Source organism: Columba livia, chromosome 12 (genome assembly GCF_036013475.1).
Source record: "Columba livia isolate bColLiv1 breed racing homer chromosome 12, bColLiv1.pat.W.v2, whole genome shotgun sequence".
NCBI lineage: Eukaryota > Metazoa > Chordata > Aves > Columbiformes > Columbidae > Columba > Columba livia.
Window position 1 is genome coordinate 19,383,180 of NC_088613.1, and position 15,128 is coordinate 19,398,307.

At 59.0% G+C, this 15,128-nt stretch overlaps 1 protein-coding gene across 1 annotated transcript; it reads left to right on the forward strand.

Moving 5' to 3' along the window:
* Nucleotides 1-4,044: 4,044 nt before the first annotated feature.
* On the forward strand, nt 4,045-13,404 carry LOC135580730 (APC membrane recruitment protein 1-like). Its single transcript, XM_065078054.1, has 2 exons — nt 4,045-4,183; nt 5,480-13,404. Exon 2 carries the CDS (start codon nt 5,550-5,552, stop codon nt 8,874-8,876), a length of 3,327 nt encoding a protein of 1,108 aa, XP_064934126.1. The 5' UTR covers nt 4,045-4,183; nt 5,480-5,549; the 3' UTR covers nt 8,877-13,404.
* Nucleotides 13,405-15,128: the final 1,724 nt, after the last annotated feature.

Consider the following 15,128-nt stretch of genomic DNA (forward strand, 5'->3'; position numbering starts at 1 on the left):
CAAGCAGAGTTTCTCAGTGTTGTGGGGAAGCCCCACCGATGGCACTGTCGTGTAGGGCGTACATTGTGGGCAATCGGGAGCTGGGAGCAGGGACTGGCCAAGTGCTACAGCTCCGAACGAACAGCCCGCAAGTCTGTGACCCGGGTGCAACATGGGACTGGAACAGTTCTGGCAGCAAAACTACAATGTGAATGAACATATCCTGATATTAATTAGCTCATTTTGGGCAAAAGGATCAGCAATGAGATATCTTAGTGAAAATGCAGTTTTGTGACCCACAACGAATTCCTAATCCATCCTCACAGCATTCCCTGATGTAACAGATGAGCTGCTGTAGATCTGGCCTAACGGCCTGAGTTAACCCTTCAGGACAGACACCTCTCAGATGGCTGGAAAATGAAGGGCAACAGCTCAGAGTATGGGTTGAACTTGAAAGCCACACTTTAAACTGCTGCCCTTTATGGTGCACTGGTTATTTTTTATTATATCTGAGAAAAAAAAAAAGAAGACTTTGAGCCAGAGACTAAAGTAACACATGACAGAACTATTCGATGTTTTAATGTCTGGGGGATTTAGTGCCTTATCTGTGATGCCAGCTGGGGAAAATGAAAGGCTTTTCTTGGCATTAGATGAAAATTAAAACATCAGTTGTAAGAAGTAATGGTCAAGCTGAAAGGCGTTCAGAGGTTCACCTTGAGGTTTGGCTTTGAAAAACCAACGCCTCTTTAAATGATCCGAGCTTCTTGGTAATGACGGGGGCAGGGAGGACACCCTGTTTCTTCAGCATTTTCTGTGTTCACCGCTAGCGAAATGTGTCCACTTTCCTTCTTTTCTCACTCAGAAATCTTTCAGAGAGGCTCCTATTTTAATGGCCATGGAGCAGAAATATAAAAAAAGTAAAAATACTAAGTGAACGGAACTTTCCTAAATTTCTGGAAAGGCTTGGGTTCTGCGAGGGATTAAAATGAGGGGCTGTGACAGGCAGTCTCCAAACCGCAAGTCCCTGAAGATAAAGCCAATTCCACAGTGAATGCAGGAGTGACACACGGTCTGCCAGCAAATTCAAATGGTTTGGTTTAGTGTTTATGTTCTTCAAATATTTCTCCTTGCCTAAATTCCAAAAGATCTGCTTTACCATACGCGCCATTGCTTGCGGTCCCGTGCACTTCCCAGCTGCCTGCCCTCCCTGATCTACCCGCGCTGCGCAGAACCCAGCGGTCTGTGCTCACCTGGGTCTTGTCAGGATGTTTTAGGCCTCCAGGGCCGAATTCATCCCGTATGTAACTTTGAGGGAAATTGGGAGAACGGCATCAGAAAAAGATTTGATCCCTGTTGCATCAAATGGGTTTGTATCCTGTTGAGTTCCGCTTTGGCAGAGCTGTAATTTGAAGCAACAAGCAACAAAGGGTTTGCTCGCAGATTGTTCGAGGAGAAATTGGGGTGGAGATCGGGGGTGTGCAGCCCATCCTCACCGTTTACAGCCTGAGACATCCACGCTGGTTATTGCACCTGCCCCTGTGCCATGGCGTGATGAATCCCGCCAGCGCAATCACACACACGCAAAGGATTGAAATGATTGTGACAGGCAGTCCCCAAGCCACAAGTCAGTGAAGATAAAGCCAATCCCACAGTGGCCGTATGAGTGGCACACTGTCTGCCAGCAGATTCGAAGCAGCGATAAGTGACTGATGGCCTATTAGGTTTCTCTCGAGTGTCAGAGCAATCGCAGAACTGCCAAGCGGTTCAGAGCTTGTGTCTGCAGGGTGTAAGGAAGTGTCAGGAGAGACAATCGCAAGAGACATGCAGGTAATTTCAAGAAAGAAACAAGTATTAACCAGGAAGCACTATGAAGACTCATACCAAGAAACAGAGGAATTAATCTTGCAATGGATATCTAAATTGCTGCTTAATTTAATCCCCAGTAGAGTGCCTACATCTCAGTACAGCATCGGGACTGACCTGTTGTAGGTCAGTCATCACGCACCCTGACTGTGTTCTGGACACCCTCTGGTGATGGTGTTTGACAGGGCTGCCTCGTGGCTGGTTTGCACATCTTCTGTGTGTCCGTCTTCCTGCCGCTGGGACCAACTGAGATCTGGAACGTACAGCTCTTGGGCCCAAACCTCCGTTTACTACATCACCTACAGAAATTTAAAAAGGAAAGTGACTTAAAAAGGTATCCCATCTTCTTGTCTTAATGTAACTGTGAACGATGTGCTCCTGCATGAAATTATCTAGTAATTTTCTTGTCTTTCAGTGTTTCAAGTGTTCTTAGGAAAAGCACTGTCAGACTTTCAACATATTGTTATGGTTATCACCTGGATAAATATAACCCTAATCTGTCTGCTTACCCCTCTCTCTGAGTCTTCCCTGCTGACTCCTTACTCTTTCCTATCCACCATAAGTTTCTTTCCTCTATTTCCAGGATCTTCACAGCCTTTTCCTCAACCAGCTTCCAAAATCTTCATGACTACGCTTTGCCTTTTCTGCCGTTTCTCAGTCGCTATGGAAATGTTCATTCCAATTCCTTGCCAGCCCACAGAAAGCCTCCAGCTTGTTAAAACTTCACTGACAAGCCTATAGGGTTTTTTGCACCTTCTATTGTCCTGTTTGAGAGAAGGTGCTTGTAAAGAAACACCCCAGGACATGTTCTGCTGTGCTGACCCACAGTCCCACTGTTGTGTTGTCTGTCACCTCAGAACGCCTCCCATGAAGACTATCAGGAACTACCGGCAAAAACCTTTGCTGTATTATTTTAGACAGCACCTTGCGCAGTTTCCTTAACTGACAGGTAATACACACAGAGAAATAGAAATGAAATTGCTGTGCCACAGCCAAGCAGATGCCCTGTCAGGACTTATTCCTGACCGTGCTCTGATGAACCCAAATCCCTGCAAAGACCTTCAGTTCAGCTTATGGAGCATCATCCAGCTCAGAGCGAAAGGCTTTCCCGAGCGCCCGGATTCGTGGGGAGGGGAGGGGAGGGTTTGTCCTTTGGGTTGAACATGTCACCGGGGAAGGTTGATGTTGGTTGCAGATTTGATGAGTTTCGCCCAAAACAGGAGCTGGGGGAAGAAGGCGAAGGGCCGTTCGAGCCGGGGGTCCGGGCAGGTCCATCCCTGCTCTGTCCCAACCGCACACTGGTGTGACCCCACATCGTGGGGATGGGGAGGGACGGAGGCAGCAGCTGAGGCCACCAGCGGGCAGGAGGGCTCAGCTTTTGGGAACACCCTTCAGCAACAGCAGGGCGAGGGGCTGCAGTGTTGGGGACCATCCCCTGCCCTCCCCAAACAGCCTTTTAAACCAAATTCCTGCTCGTTGTGGGGATCCCATTTGTCAGGGTGGACTTTGGGGCCGGTTTTGGCGCTGGGCTGACCTCTAAGGGAGAGCTCAGTTACTGCAGCTCTGGGGCTGGAGCGATGCTGGGCCGGGACAAAGTCCCCCCGAAAGCCGCAGAGGCAGCGCGGGGGTTGGGGCGCTTGTGCGGGACACAGCGGGGGAAACGCGCCGACGAGCCGGAGCTTCGTGCATCTGTCCCGGCTCCCTCGGTGCCCTGAGTGCTCAGCACCAGCAGCCCCAGTGTCACCCCACGGCGATGGAGCGGGGACCGGGCGGCACCGCTGGGGGACGCAGACCCACTGCTCTGCAGCGCCATTCACCGCGCCCCCCCAGCAGTTATCGAGTTTTCTCTGTTTTCCCCCGTTTTTCTACCGAGTGACCGGACAGCGGAGCGGAGGGGGCTGGGCACCGGGCGTCCCAGGGGCACACGGGGTGAAGGCGCCAGCGCCGGGCGCTGCTGACGAAAAGCCGTTGTCACCTCCAGGCCCCGCACGTCCCCATTGTCACCGCTTCGTGCCGCAGCCACGGTAAAAAGACCACAAGGGCCACCCCCGCGTGTCCGACCCCCCGTGCGGCGTCACGCGGTCCGTGTCCCAATGTCACCCGTGGCCCCGCGCCCTCCGCACACCCCGCGTGACGTCACCACTCCCGCGCCGCCGCGGCCACGCCCCCTCCGTGCTGAGCCCCCAACAAGGCCCCGCCCCGCCCGCCCCTCGGCCCCGCCTCTCCCGCGCGCCGGGCGGACCCGCTGCCCCCGCGGCCGCTCGCCCGTTCCTGGGCTGGCCCGGGCGGGCCGGGCCGGACCCGCTCCCGCCGCCTCCGGAACCGCCGCCCCGCGCAGCCGGTAAGGGCTGGGGAGCGGGCGCCGGGGAAGCGGGGCCAGGGGCGGCTGCCCTGCGGCCGGCGAGCGGGCCCGGCCCCGCCTGTGCTGCCGGCCGGGGCGGCGGCGCCGCTTTCCCCGGGTTTCGGCCGCGGCCCGGCCTTCCCCCGCCCGGCCGGCCGGGAGCGCTGCGGGGCCGTGGCGGCTTCTCCGGAGCCGGGCGAGCCCGGCGGGGAACGGCGAACGGCGGGAGGGGCGGGGGTCGGTCCGAGCTCCGGCCTCGCTGGGCCCCGCTCGGGACGGTCCGGGCGATGGAGCCTCCGGGGGGTCCCGGCCCCTCCTGCCCCGGCCCGGCCCGCTCGTCCCGTCTGCGGGGCCCAACCGGCCAAACCCCGCGGTCGGCCCCGGCCGGCCCGGGACACCGGGCGCGGGGAAACGAACGCCGCCTTTTCCTGCGGCCTCGCGTGTTTTGTTCTGTAAAACCCCTTTCCGTGATTTATTGACAGCGGTTCATGTCCTGAGCGCCCCCGAGCAGCCGAGCGGTCCAGCAGCGTGTGCTGGTGCCGGGGCTGACGTGGAGCCGGAGCGAAAGGATTTTCCCATGGAACTGTTGAAGTGGTGTTTCTGTTCCGTTCCCCTCTGCTTTCTGCCCAGCCCTGCGCACACACCGCGCGTGTGGTTTGTCCTCCAGCCCGTCTGACCAGCTCTCGGTGTTCGAGCAGCATTTGGACCCGGCCCTCAGAGCGGAGTGAACTTGGGGCTGTGCTGGCGGGACAGGAGCTGCGCTCCATGGTCCTTGTGGGTCCCAACTCGGGACGTTCGGGGTTCTGTGATCTCTAGAGAGGCTCCAGGGAGGCTCTGGAGGCATCTGGGGCTCGTGGGCAGAGCTGGAGCAGCCGGGCTGGGGGGTGGGCAGGAGGTTTCCCCGCCAGCTGTGCCCCAGCTGCTGATGTGAAGGGGCAGGTGGACGGAGCAGCCCGTGTGTCCCCATTCAGAGGCGCCCGGTGACCGAACCCGACCTCCCCGCTGGCAAAAGGGCCGGGAAGGCGAAGGGGCTGGAGTGGGTGGCTCAGGGGTCAGAGCTGCCCGTCCTGGGGCAGGGGGGATGCTGCGCAATGGAGACGCCTGGTTTTCCTGCACTTGCACACGGGTAAATTTAAACGTCACGAGGTTATTGTGCGCGGCTTTAAGGAGTGGATGATCCGAATGGCTGTCGGAGGTTTTGTACCCCCAGTTCCAGCTGTTGACAAAGTTCTGCACCTCTGTCTTTGCACCGTCTGCTGCCGTCTCCTCACCTCAGTCCCTTTCTCTTTGCTTTAGATCAGCTGTGATGCTTCAAGCGCTGCACCCAGAAGTGGACTCCGCTACCAAAGTCATCGTTTCCAGCTAGATGCACCCAAACCGACCCGCTGCCATGGAAACGGGCTGCGCGGAGGAGCCCGCCCGGAGCGGGTCGCAGTCGCTGGTCTGCGGGCAGCGGGAAGGACGGGAGCAGCGGCGGGAGGAGAGCGGGGACCGGCTGCCCGAGCGGGGCGATGCCTCCGTGGTGGCTGCGGAGCCGCAGCAGCCTCAGCCGCCCCCCGGCAAGCTGAAGAAAACGGCTTTCAAACTGTTTGGAGGGAAGAGGAGCATCTGCACGCTGCCCAGTTTCTTTGGAGGCAGAAGCAAAGGCCAGGGGAAAGTGGCCTCAAAAAAGGGCCTCAGCAAATGTCAGACCCACGACGGGCTCAGCGGTGCTGCCTGCGACGGGGCGCAGCCGGAGAGCCCTTCGGAGGGGAGCGGGGACTCGCGTCCCTGCCCTTTGCCGAGCTCCCAAAGCGCTCACCTGGCCCTCGACACCAGCGCCAGGGTTGATCTTGGCCCTTGGGACAGCTCTCCAGGCGGGAGCGCCGAGGGCTGCGAGAAAAAGCCCAGCGGGGACAAGTCCTCCTTTGCCAGACCCAAGAAAGGCCTGAAAGGGTTTTTGAACAGCATCCGGCGTCACCGGAAGAGCAAGGTTGCCGAGTGTGAGAGAGCCGAGGCGCCCGAGTGGAGCGGGGGTTCGGAGGAGGCCGGCAAAGCTCCCGGTGCGGGAGGGGAGAGCCGAGGGGCCGCGCAGGGCCGGGCGCTGGGACCCGTCCCCCTTGCCGCGGCCGGCCCGGGGAGCTCGGGGGGCGAGCGCTCGGGGGGCAGCGCTGCCGGCTGCGCCGAGGCTGCCGAGCCCGGCTGTGTCCCGGCTGCTGGCGGCGGCTCTGAGGGCGACGCGGTGGCGACGCCGGGGAACGGGGACGTTCTGGTTACGAGATCAGAGGCTGACGCCGGTGTGTGCGCAGAGTTTGACCGTGGTGATGTGCTGCCGGCCTCTCACCCAGACTCCATGGACATCGACCCTCCCTGCCTGCACTCCGGGGACCTGCTGAGCCTCATCTTGGGAGACGCCGCGTCCCTGAAGAGCTTCGACTCCCTGACGGGCTGTGGAGACGACATCGCCGAGCCCGACATCGCCGAGAGCAGCATCTCTGTGGAGCGCAGCAGAGACGCTGCTCAACGCAGCTCCTGCCTGGTCACCTACCAGGGCGGCGGGGAGGAGATGGCCGTGCCCGAGGAGGCGGAGGAGGAGTACCTGCAGCAGCTGTGGCCCCGCGGCGCAGCGGGGGACAGGAGCTACGGGGCCCAGGTGCCCAGCAGCAGTCTGGAGACGCAGGCCTCGCACGAGGCGCAGGCCCAGCCCTACGCGGGGGGCGCGATGGACGGCGTTGAGCTCCTGACGCCGCAGAGCGAGCAGCAAGAGTCCGCCCCCAACAGCGACGAGGGTTATTACGACTCCACCACGCCGGGGCTGGAGGACGAAGCTGGAGACGGGCTGGGGGAGATGAAGAAGGAGCGTCTGCCCAGAGACAGTTACAGCGGGGATGCCCTTTATGAGTTTGATGCGCTGCTGAGTCCCTGTCACGGGGAGGAATCCCTGTTTGAGGGCAAAGTCCCACAGCCGGGGCTCTTCAGCTACTTCTTGGACTTGTGCCTCCCTGCTGAGAAGAGCCTGATGCAGCTGATGGACCAGAAGCGAGGGCTGATGGAGACGGAGGAAGAGCGGCTGGCGGCCATTCAGAAAGAGCTGCTGTTCTGGGAGCTGCAGCGGGAACCGCTCTTGAAACGGCTGCATGTTCCCGGCAAGGAGAAGTGTCCCCGGGAGCAGCAGCGCCGTGAATGTAAAACTAGAGCTGCCGGCTCGGTTGGCAAGAATCAGAGCGGCCTTGGTAGCGAGCAGGCGGCCTCGCACGCCCCAAGCAGGGCTGTGGCCGGCGGGGTTGCGGTGGCCAGAGCTGAAGATCCCGAGTGGAGGGATTTCCCAGGGACTCTGTGTCCAGAGAACTGTTACAACAGCCAAAAAGCCCAAGGAAGTTGCCTTACTCAGCTCCCAAAGAACAACCGGGGGTTTGATTTGGACCCAGACTGTGGGTTGTTTGGGGGCTCGGTAGCCCCAGCCAACGCGGGGCTGTTCCCCGGCTACAGACTGGCAGAGCTGGAGCGCGGCGGTGGAGCGGGGGCCACCAGCCCCCAGCCCCCGCTGGGCAGCGAGCACGAGCCCGAGCACGCCGTGAGCTTCTCGCAGGCGCTGGTGCAGTTCAACAGCAGCGGGACCCTCTTCTCCAGCCTCTCGGAAAGCCTGGGGAGCTCCAGCTCCGGCTCTTCCTTCACCCAGAACCTGCCTGCCCTCCCCACCATGGTCACCTTCGACGTGGTGGACGTGGAGCAGGAAGGAGAAGGGGAGTGCGAGCGGCATCCCGAGATGAACGCCGGCGAGGACATCGCCGAGGACTTTGACGACGGCTACGGACAGCAAGAGTCGTTGGCCGAATGTGACGAGAGAATGTCCCCGGGGTACCCCCCGGGCTCCTTGCAGAGCTGCCCCTGGGGGGTCGCCAGCCTGCCCCGGCACCTGCGCCTGCACGGGCTGAGCCCCTCGCTGCCGGCACCGCTCTCCGTGGGCCGGAGGAGCCGCTCGCTGGACACGGAGAGCCTGGAGCTCGAGCTGGCCGACCCGCAGGTTGCCAGGGGCGGCCCTGGGCCGTGCGGGCTCTGGTGGAAGCCGGAGGGTGGCAAACAGGAGGCCGGCGGAGCCAGGAGGAGCAGGAGCCAGGAGGAGGGCGAGCTGGCGGCTCCCGAGCGCGGGCTGAGCTGGCCGGGCTGGCAGCAGCTCCAGCTCGACACCGACGCGGCGGCCGGGGAAATGGAGCCCTGGGGTTTCGCTCCGGCCGCCGCGGGGGAAAGGGCCTGGGAGCCATCGGAGCAGCTGGGAGCCGCGTCCCTTCTTCTGTCCCCTTCCCGGAGCGTCGCTGGAGAGACTCCGGCCGCGCGGCCCCGAGAGCCGGAGCTGAGCCGGCACCGGCCCAGGCCCTGCACTTTGCCTCTGCAGGGCGACACGAGGCCGGCCCGGGAGGCGGCCGGTTCCTGCAGGTCCCACGGAGAAGTCACCGCCAAAAAGCTGCCCCGCGTGTCAGCCCGGGGAGAGCCAGAGCCCGAGCTGCCCCCCAGCTTTGGCTTCGCTTTCTCCCCGGAGAAACGCGCCAAGTGCCGACCCGTGGGCATCGCCCAGGGGATGCCCCAGCACCCCAGCGGCAGCTCCGACACCGGGAACAGCCCGGAGCGCTGCGGAGAGACCCTGAAAGGCAGAGCCGGCCCCGCGCTGCCCGCCGGCTGCTGGAGCGCGGCCCTGAGCGTCACCGAAGCCGAGTAGCCGCTCGGGGATGGTGTGAGAAGGGCTGCAAAGGGCAGGGAGGGAGAACATAGAGATGAGGGAGCAGTTGGTGAGTGAGCTGAGTTTCGAGCTGGGCTGATCAGGGTGAGCTCCTCCTGCAGCTCTGGTACGGGGTCTCGCTGCTGCGGGTGCTCTGGGGCTTTGGAGCCACCTCAGGATCCGCACGTTAATGCTGCAGCACTTTCTGGTTTTCAGCACGAGTCGCAGCCTCTCAGACACCGAGGGCAGCAGCAGCCCCGGCGCGTTGGTGCTGCTGGAGTAAGCGCTGGGACCGGAGCCACGGCCAGCGCCGCAGGTTTGGGTTTGTTTCTGCAGGGCTGGGGCTGGGGGAGCGAGCTGGGGAAACCTTGGAGAGAAACTGGGGTGTTTTCTTCATCTTCTCAGTGAAAAGTTTTTGTTCAGACTCACTTGCAGTGTCTCCGTCTCGGTCTCGGTGTGGCGGCTGGGAGGAAGGATGCGGCTGTTTCCAGAGTGTGGATGGGAGGCCACTCAGCCGAAAGGGGAACTTTGCAGTAACACTCTTATTTATTACTTTTTCCCAAAACAGGAGCTGTTGTGTGCGTGCCGGTAGCGTTTTCCAGGTCTCGTGTCAGTTTGCTCACGGATACCGCACTCGCGGAGCTGTGCTGTCGATGGTCCCGTTAGGAACCAGGTGTCGGTCCGTTCTTTGCCCGCTCTGCCCCCACGGAGCACGATTCCCGCTGGGCCCTGTCCCGTGCTGGTCCCGCGCTCCTCGCCTCTGCCGGGCCGTGGGCACGCGGGCCAGCTCTTTGAAATAAGCTAAATGTGCGTCGTGCCTGGAGCCGCGAGGCTGCGGGTGCTGTTACTTTCACCAAAAGGAAGTTTTGTGGGTTGTTTTTTTATTATTGTTTTACTGTTGTTTTCTTTGCATCAATCATCTGAGGAAAGTATTCTGTTAATTGCAATACAGGATGTAATGCAGCCTAAATTAGGCTTCACAACTTCTTCCTCCTGACGGGAGGGAACAAGAAAGCCGGAGGTTGCTGCAGGTTTTGGATTTCTTTTTCCTCTTGGACTTGTCTGAGGAGCTCGTACGAGCCCCTGGAAACATCTGTCTCAGGCTGTTGGTCCTCGAGACGTCTCCCGTGTCCTCCGGGATCTCAGACACACTTGTCGCTAAACCAGACCTCCCTGTCTGTGACTTGCGAAGCTGCTTCCTCCTGTCCCAGCTCTGTATTCTGATTTTAATTCAGTTACCGGTGATGATTTTGGTTTCCCTCCTACCCCCAAGTTGTGGACCCGGCTGTGGCTGGAACGGTCAGCAGCTCCCTGGCATCGCCGGGTTTACAGGCACCAGGAGCTGCTCTGGGTTTGTTTGCTTCCCTCCCAGCAAACTGAGGTTCTGATATTTCTTTTTGAGAAGAGACTCCTCACAGCCCTCCCTTGTGTACCTGTGAAGGAGCAGGGAAAGGCAAAGCCGGGCTTTCCCTGCCGGTGCTTCCACTTACTTATGTTTGGAGTTTGTTTTTATTTCTTTCCCAGCCAGACTTGCTGCTGGACTCGACCCATCTGAGTGTCCATGGGCTTAGCCCGTAGTTCTTCAGTGTCTTCCCGCCGGTCCCGCTGCAGCGCTCACCGCAGGAACCCGCCGGCCGCGGTTTTTACCCCGTCCCTCTGTGCGACCGGAGCAGATTTTGTGGGACAAACCGGCTCTCGATGCTGCTCCAGCTCCGTGTCCCCACCTGGAGAGGAGAGCGTGGTCACCAGCCAAAGGTCCCCTGGCCTCTGGTGCTGGGTGCGGTCACCCCTCGTTAGCGCAGCCTGAGCGGCTGCTAACGAGCACTGAGCCTCATTGGCACAGGCTCCCCCTGGCTCAGAGCCAGGACAGGGTCGGGTCTGGCACCGCACGTCTCACCGCCCTCACAACACAAACCCGCAGCGAACCCCGCTGGTGACATCGGGGCCGCTGTCACACCGGCGGGCACTCACAGCAATTGCTCGGACCGAGCAGCCCCGGGCTGGGTTTTAATCGCTATGTTGTTTTAGCGTGTCACCAAAGGCTCTCGCAGGTTAAGGGGTTTGCGCAGCGTTTTGTTCAGACGTGGTGCAGCTTTGCAAAGTCTGGTGCGGAGTGAGAGCGTCTCGGTGCTAAAATGAATGTTCCGTTGCAAACGCGCGTCTCGGGGATTAATTCTCTTGGGTGTAGGTACGTCATGGAAGGGCTTAGTGAAAACGGCTTCTAGACTTGAATGTGTGAAAGCAATACAGCCAAGACTTGGTAATCTGACTTTAGACCAAAGGCTCCTCCTCTTAAACTGATGTGAACTCAATGAAGCAAAGATCTGTTGGGTTAAGATGAGTTTTCTAAAAGCATTTTTGGAGTCCATTTGCTGGATTATTGGCGCATTCGGCCCCATTAACCCAAAGACATCGGACTTTTCAGCGCTCACCCAGCCTGTAAATTCTCACTGCCGTAGAGCGATTGGATTTCGCCGCCTGACGTGCTGCTCTTCCTACAACACCCGACTGCCCCGGGATAAACAGGAGCAGATCCTCCGCTCTTGATCCGGATCGGGCTGTGGGTCCAATCCTGCCTTACCGAGGAGCTCAGGCTGGAGAGGGGTCGTTGAGGCTTCCTATGAAAAAGGGTTTCTGAACCAGAAGTAGGTCCCAGGAGCGGGAACAGCGGGTCGTCTTGCCAAGATATTGAGGAAAAGCTCCCCTCGAGGAGCTCTCCGGAACACGCCCCTTCCAGGGAAGCTCTTGCCTGAGAGGGATGAATTGTGGCTGCTAAACTGCGCTTAAACCACTGACATTCGGGTCAGTCTACCAAGTAATTCTGTATTGCATTTTGGGGCCTCGGGGGTTTTATTTGTTTGTTTTTATACACATAAGAAAATGGTGGATTTTATCTATTTTTGTATAGTTTTGCATTTTATATTCACGGGGAAACGTTACGGACTTTTGTTTTACTGGTGTGCGTTGTCTTTTCAAGCGCCGTGGTTCCCGTCCGATGGAGAAAAGGCCGTTACCGTGCTGCTGCCGCTGCCCGTGCGACGCGAGGGAACCTCCGGCTGCTCTGTGCCGGCACCTCCTGCTCCGGCGGCCCCGGCAGCGCCGGCAGCGGCAGCCGGCCCGGCACACGCTGCGCAGACACGGCCGAGCGCCCGCGGTTCCTCCCCCTGTCGCTTTGTGTCTTTTTTCTGAGCTTTGTTTTTAATCTGAGTTTGTGGAGTTCGGTGATTTCTCCCTGAAGGAATTGTGACCGTCTTTAAACTAGAAAACCACAGATGTCAGTTGGGGCTGTAATCATTTTATCCCAGTTGAGGCTTTTCCTCAGTCCGGGCAGGAGCCGCTGTTGGTGGGTGCGTGGCGATGCTGGCGACGCCGGGGATGAATGTTCTGTCCCCGCGGTGCTCCCTGGCCGGGCTGGCACTCGGCTCTCACCGTGGCACGGGCAGCGTCGCCTGCTCCGGTCTGAGAGCGGCTCTTTAAACACCGCGGGCTCTGCACAGGCTCAGCGGGGCTTCCACCTTCTCCTGTGTCCTGCGCTGGGCGGGGGCCGGGGCAGCTCCTGCGCCGCCGGCATCGCCAGCACCGGTGCCGCGTCCTCCCGCGGTGCCGCCGCCTCGAGCCTGGGGGTCAGAAAGGCAGGGAGAGCTCTGGAGAGCTGAGACCCAGCCCAGCTAACGGGCTCTTCTCGCTCTGGTTTGGACGTGGGCAGACAATGCGCTGCTGTGTTTGCTCGGCTCTGCAGGACTTGTGGCCCCGCGGAGTTTGTCACCCTGCGCGGGGTGTGAGGGCTGGAATAACTTCTCTGCACAAACCGCGGGGCTGAATGGAGCAGACGAGAACAATGTCAAACAGTGACGTGCAGGAAGAAAATTAAATGCTGAAAAGCTAAAAGATTACAGCCAAAAGCAGATATTTTTCACTCTTCTTTGCCCCCCTGCCAATGCCACAGCGATGGCAATGGCTGCTGAGACATTTGGCTCTTGGTAGTTTGGGTTATTTTTGTCTTCTAATTAATTAGCCTTCACCTAAAGGTGCTTTTGAATTTTTCCTGAGTGACTTTGCCCCTGTTCCCAGCACAGGGACCGGACGGGCAGGTCACAGGACAAACGTTCCTGGGTTGCTCGGCCCAGTGCCGCACGCCCCATTCCCTCTGCCCTGGGTTGTGCGGCTCCCTCCTCTCCAGCCGGGGCCACCTGCTCTTCTCGCCGCATCGAGTCACCCCGGAAGCGGCACTTGGGTGAAGTGATGAATGGAAACCCAGGAAAGCCTCTCGGTTCTACAGAAAACCTCTGAGGGGCCGTGTCCAGGGGGCCGCGCTCCCTGGGCCGTGCGCTGCGGCGGCTGCTCCGCGGGGCCGGGAGCGGAGGCGGCTCCTCCCGGGACCAGCCTGGCTGAGTCTGGGGTTTTTCCCGATTTCTTTCTGCTCTCACTGCTACTCGTCCTTCCAGCTTTTTAATGTATTGATTGTGTTTTACAATGAATGTTCCTTTCACTGAATTGTGATGAATAAACTTCAGATTTTTGGACAACAGTGGGTTTCACTTGTGGTTTGGTTTTCTCCTTGGCTTGTTTTATGCTTGATTTAATCTTTTCCTTTTCCCTGCCCTCCTATCTCTTGGTTATTTTCAAGTGAAGTGGTTTTTTCCGTGGGAGGAGGCAACACAAGAGATGCTTTGGAGAGCACAGCACGCCACTGGTCCCAACACCCCTTGGCCAAACCCCGTGTCGTTCAATGAACCTGCAGAATCTCCGTCGTTGAAGGCACTGGCCCCAGAGCCCAACTTTCCCCTTGGTGTCTCGTCCTCTGCTGTCGCTGGGCTGGAGCGCTGGCCGGGGTGACGTGGGTGACGGGAGCAGAGACCGCGTGGGGGGTTTAGGGTTTGTGAGCAACCGGGGGTGTGTATCGCGTCTTCTACTCCTTGCGCTGCCCCAACCTCCTTCGATGGGAGCATCTTCTCGGAAAATTATGACTTTCCAGGTAACACTCCGCTCAAAGCTCCTTCTCTGGGCCTCCCCTGGTTGCCAGAAACCACCTCCACAGCAGATGGGCAGACATCACATGGGACCTTTAATGTGGCTCCGGTCACTCCAGGAACACTGTGTCTTGGAGAACTTTCCTGTGCCAAGCCTGGATCCTGCGGTGTTTTCCTTTTAGGTGCAAACGGGCTGTATCGTAATCACTGATTTTGCTCCTGGAGCACCAGCTGCAGCTGCCCATGGGTTACTGGGGAAAGCACCCCATGCTGGGCTCGGCACAACCACCACCCACTGTCTGGCCCCACTGGAGATGCCTGTAGCTGATGAAAAGCTTGAGGGCACCTCAGCACCAGCCTTTGCACAGTGCTGCACAGGCCAGTCCTGTTTGTGCTCAGTGCCTCTAACAGGAGGCAGCTGGGAAGCAGCAGTGGAAGGTGTAGGTGTTAAAAACCACTGTTTATTATAGAAAAGGTGGTGGAGAGGCTCTTGAGTAGTAGCTGGAGCTCAGGTATCTGAAGCACTTTCCCAACAGCCAAGTGCTGATCTCTGCTCCTTTGAGCACAGCGGAGACGGCTCGGGGCTGCCCCACAGCTGGGTCTCCTTGTGCTGCCAACACATCTGTGCTGCATGTGGTCCACGGCAAAGGGCGTATTTTCACAGAATCCCAGAATGTCAGGGGTGGGAAGTGACCCGGAAAGCTCATCCAGTGCAATCCCCCCATGGAGCAGGAACACCCAGATGAGGTTACACAGGAAGGTGTCCAGGCGGGTTGGAATGTCTGCACAGAAGGAGACTCCACAACCTCCCTGGGCAGCCTGGGCCAGGCTCTGCCACCCTCACCCCCAACAAGTTTCTTCTCATATTTAAGTGGAACCTCCTGTGTTCCAGTTTGCACCCATTGCCCCTTGTCCTGTCACTGGTTGTCACCCAGAAGAGCCTGGCTCCATCCTCCTGACACTCCCCCTTTCCATCTTGATCCCCATGAATGAGTCCCCCCTCAGTCTCCTCTTGTCCAGCTCCAGAGCCCCAGCTCCCTCAGCCTTTCCTCACACGGGAGATGCTCCACTCCCTTCAGCATCTTGGTGGCTGCGCTGGACTCTCTCCAGCAGTTCCCTGTCCTGCTGGAACTGAGGGGCCACAACTGGACACAATATTCCAGGTGTGGTCTCCCCAGGGCAGAGCAGAGGGGCAGGAGAACCTCTCTGACCTACTAATCACACCTCTTAATTTTAACCAAATTAATGTTTCCCCACTTGAACCTTTTGGACAGAGGGAAAC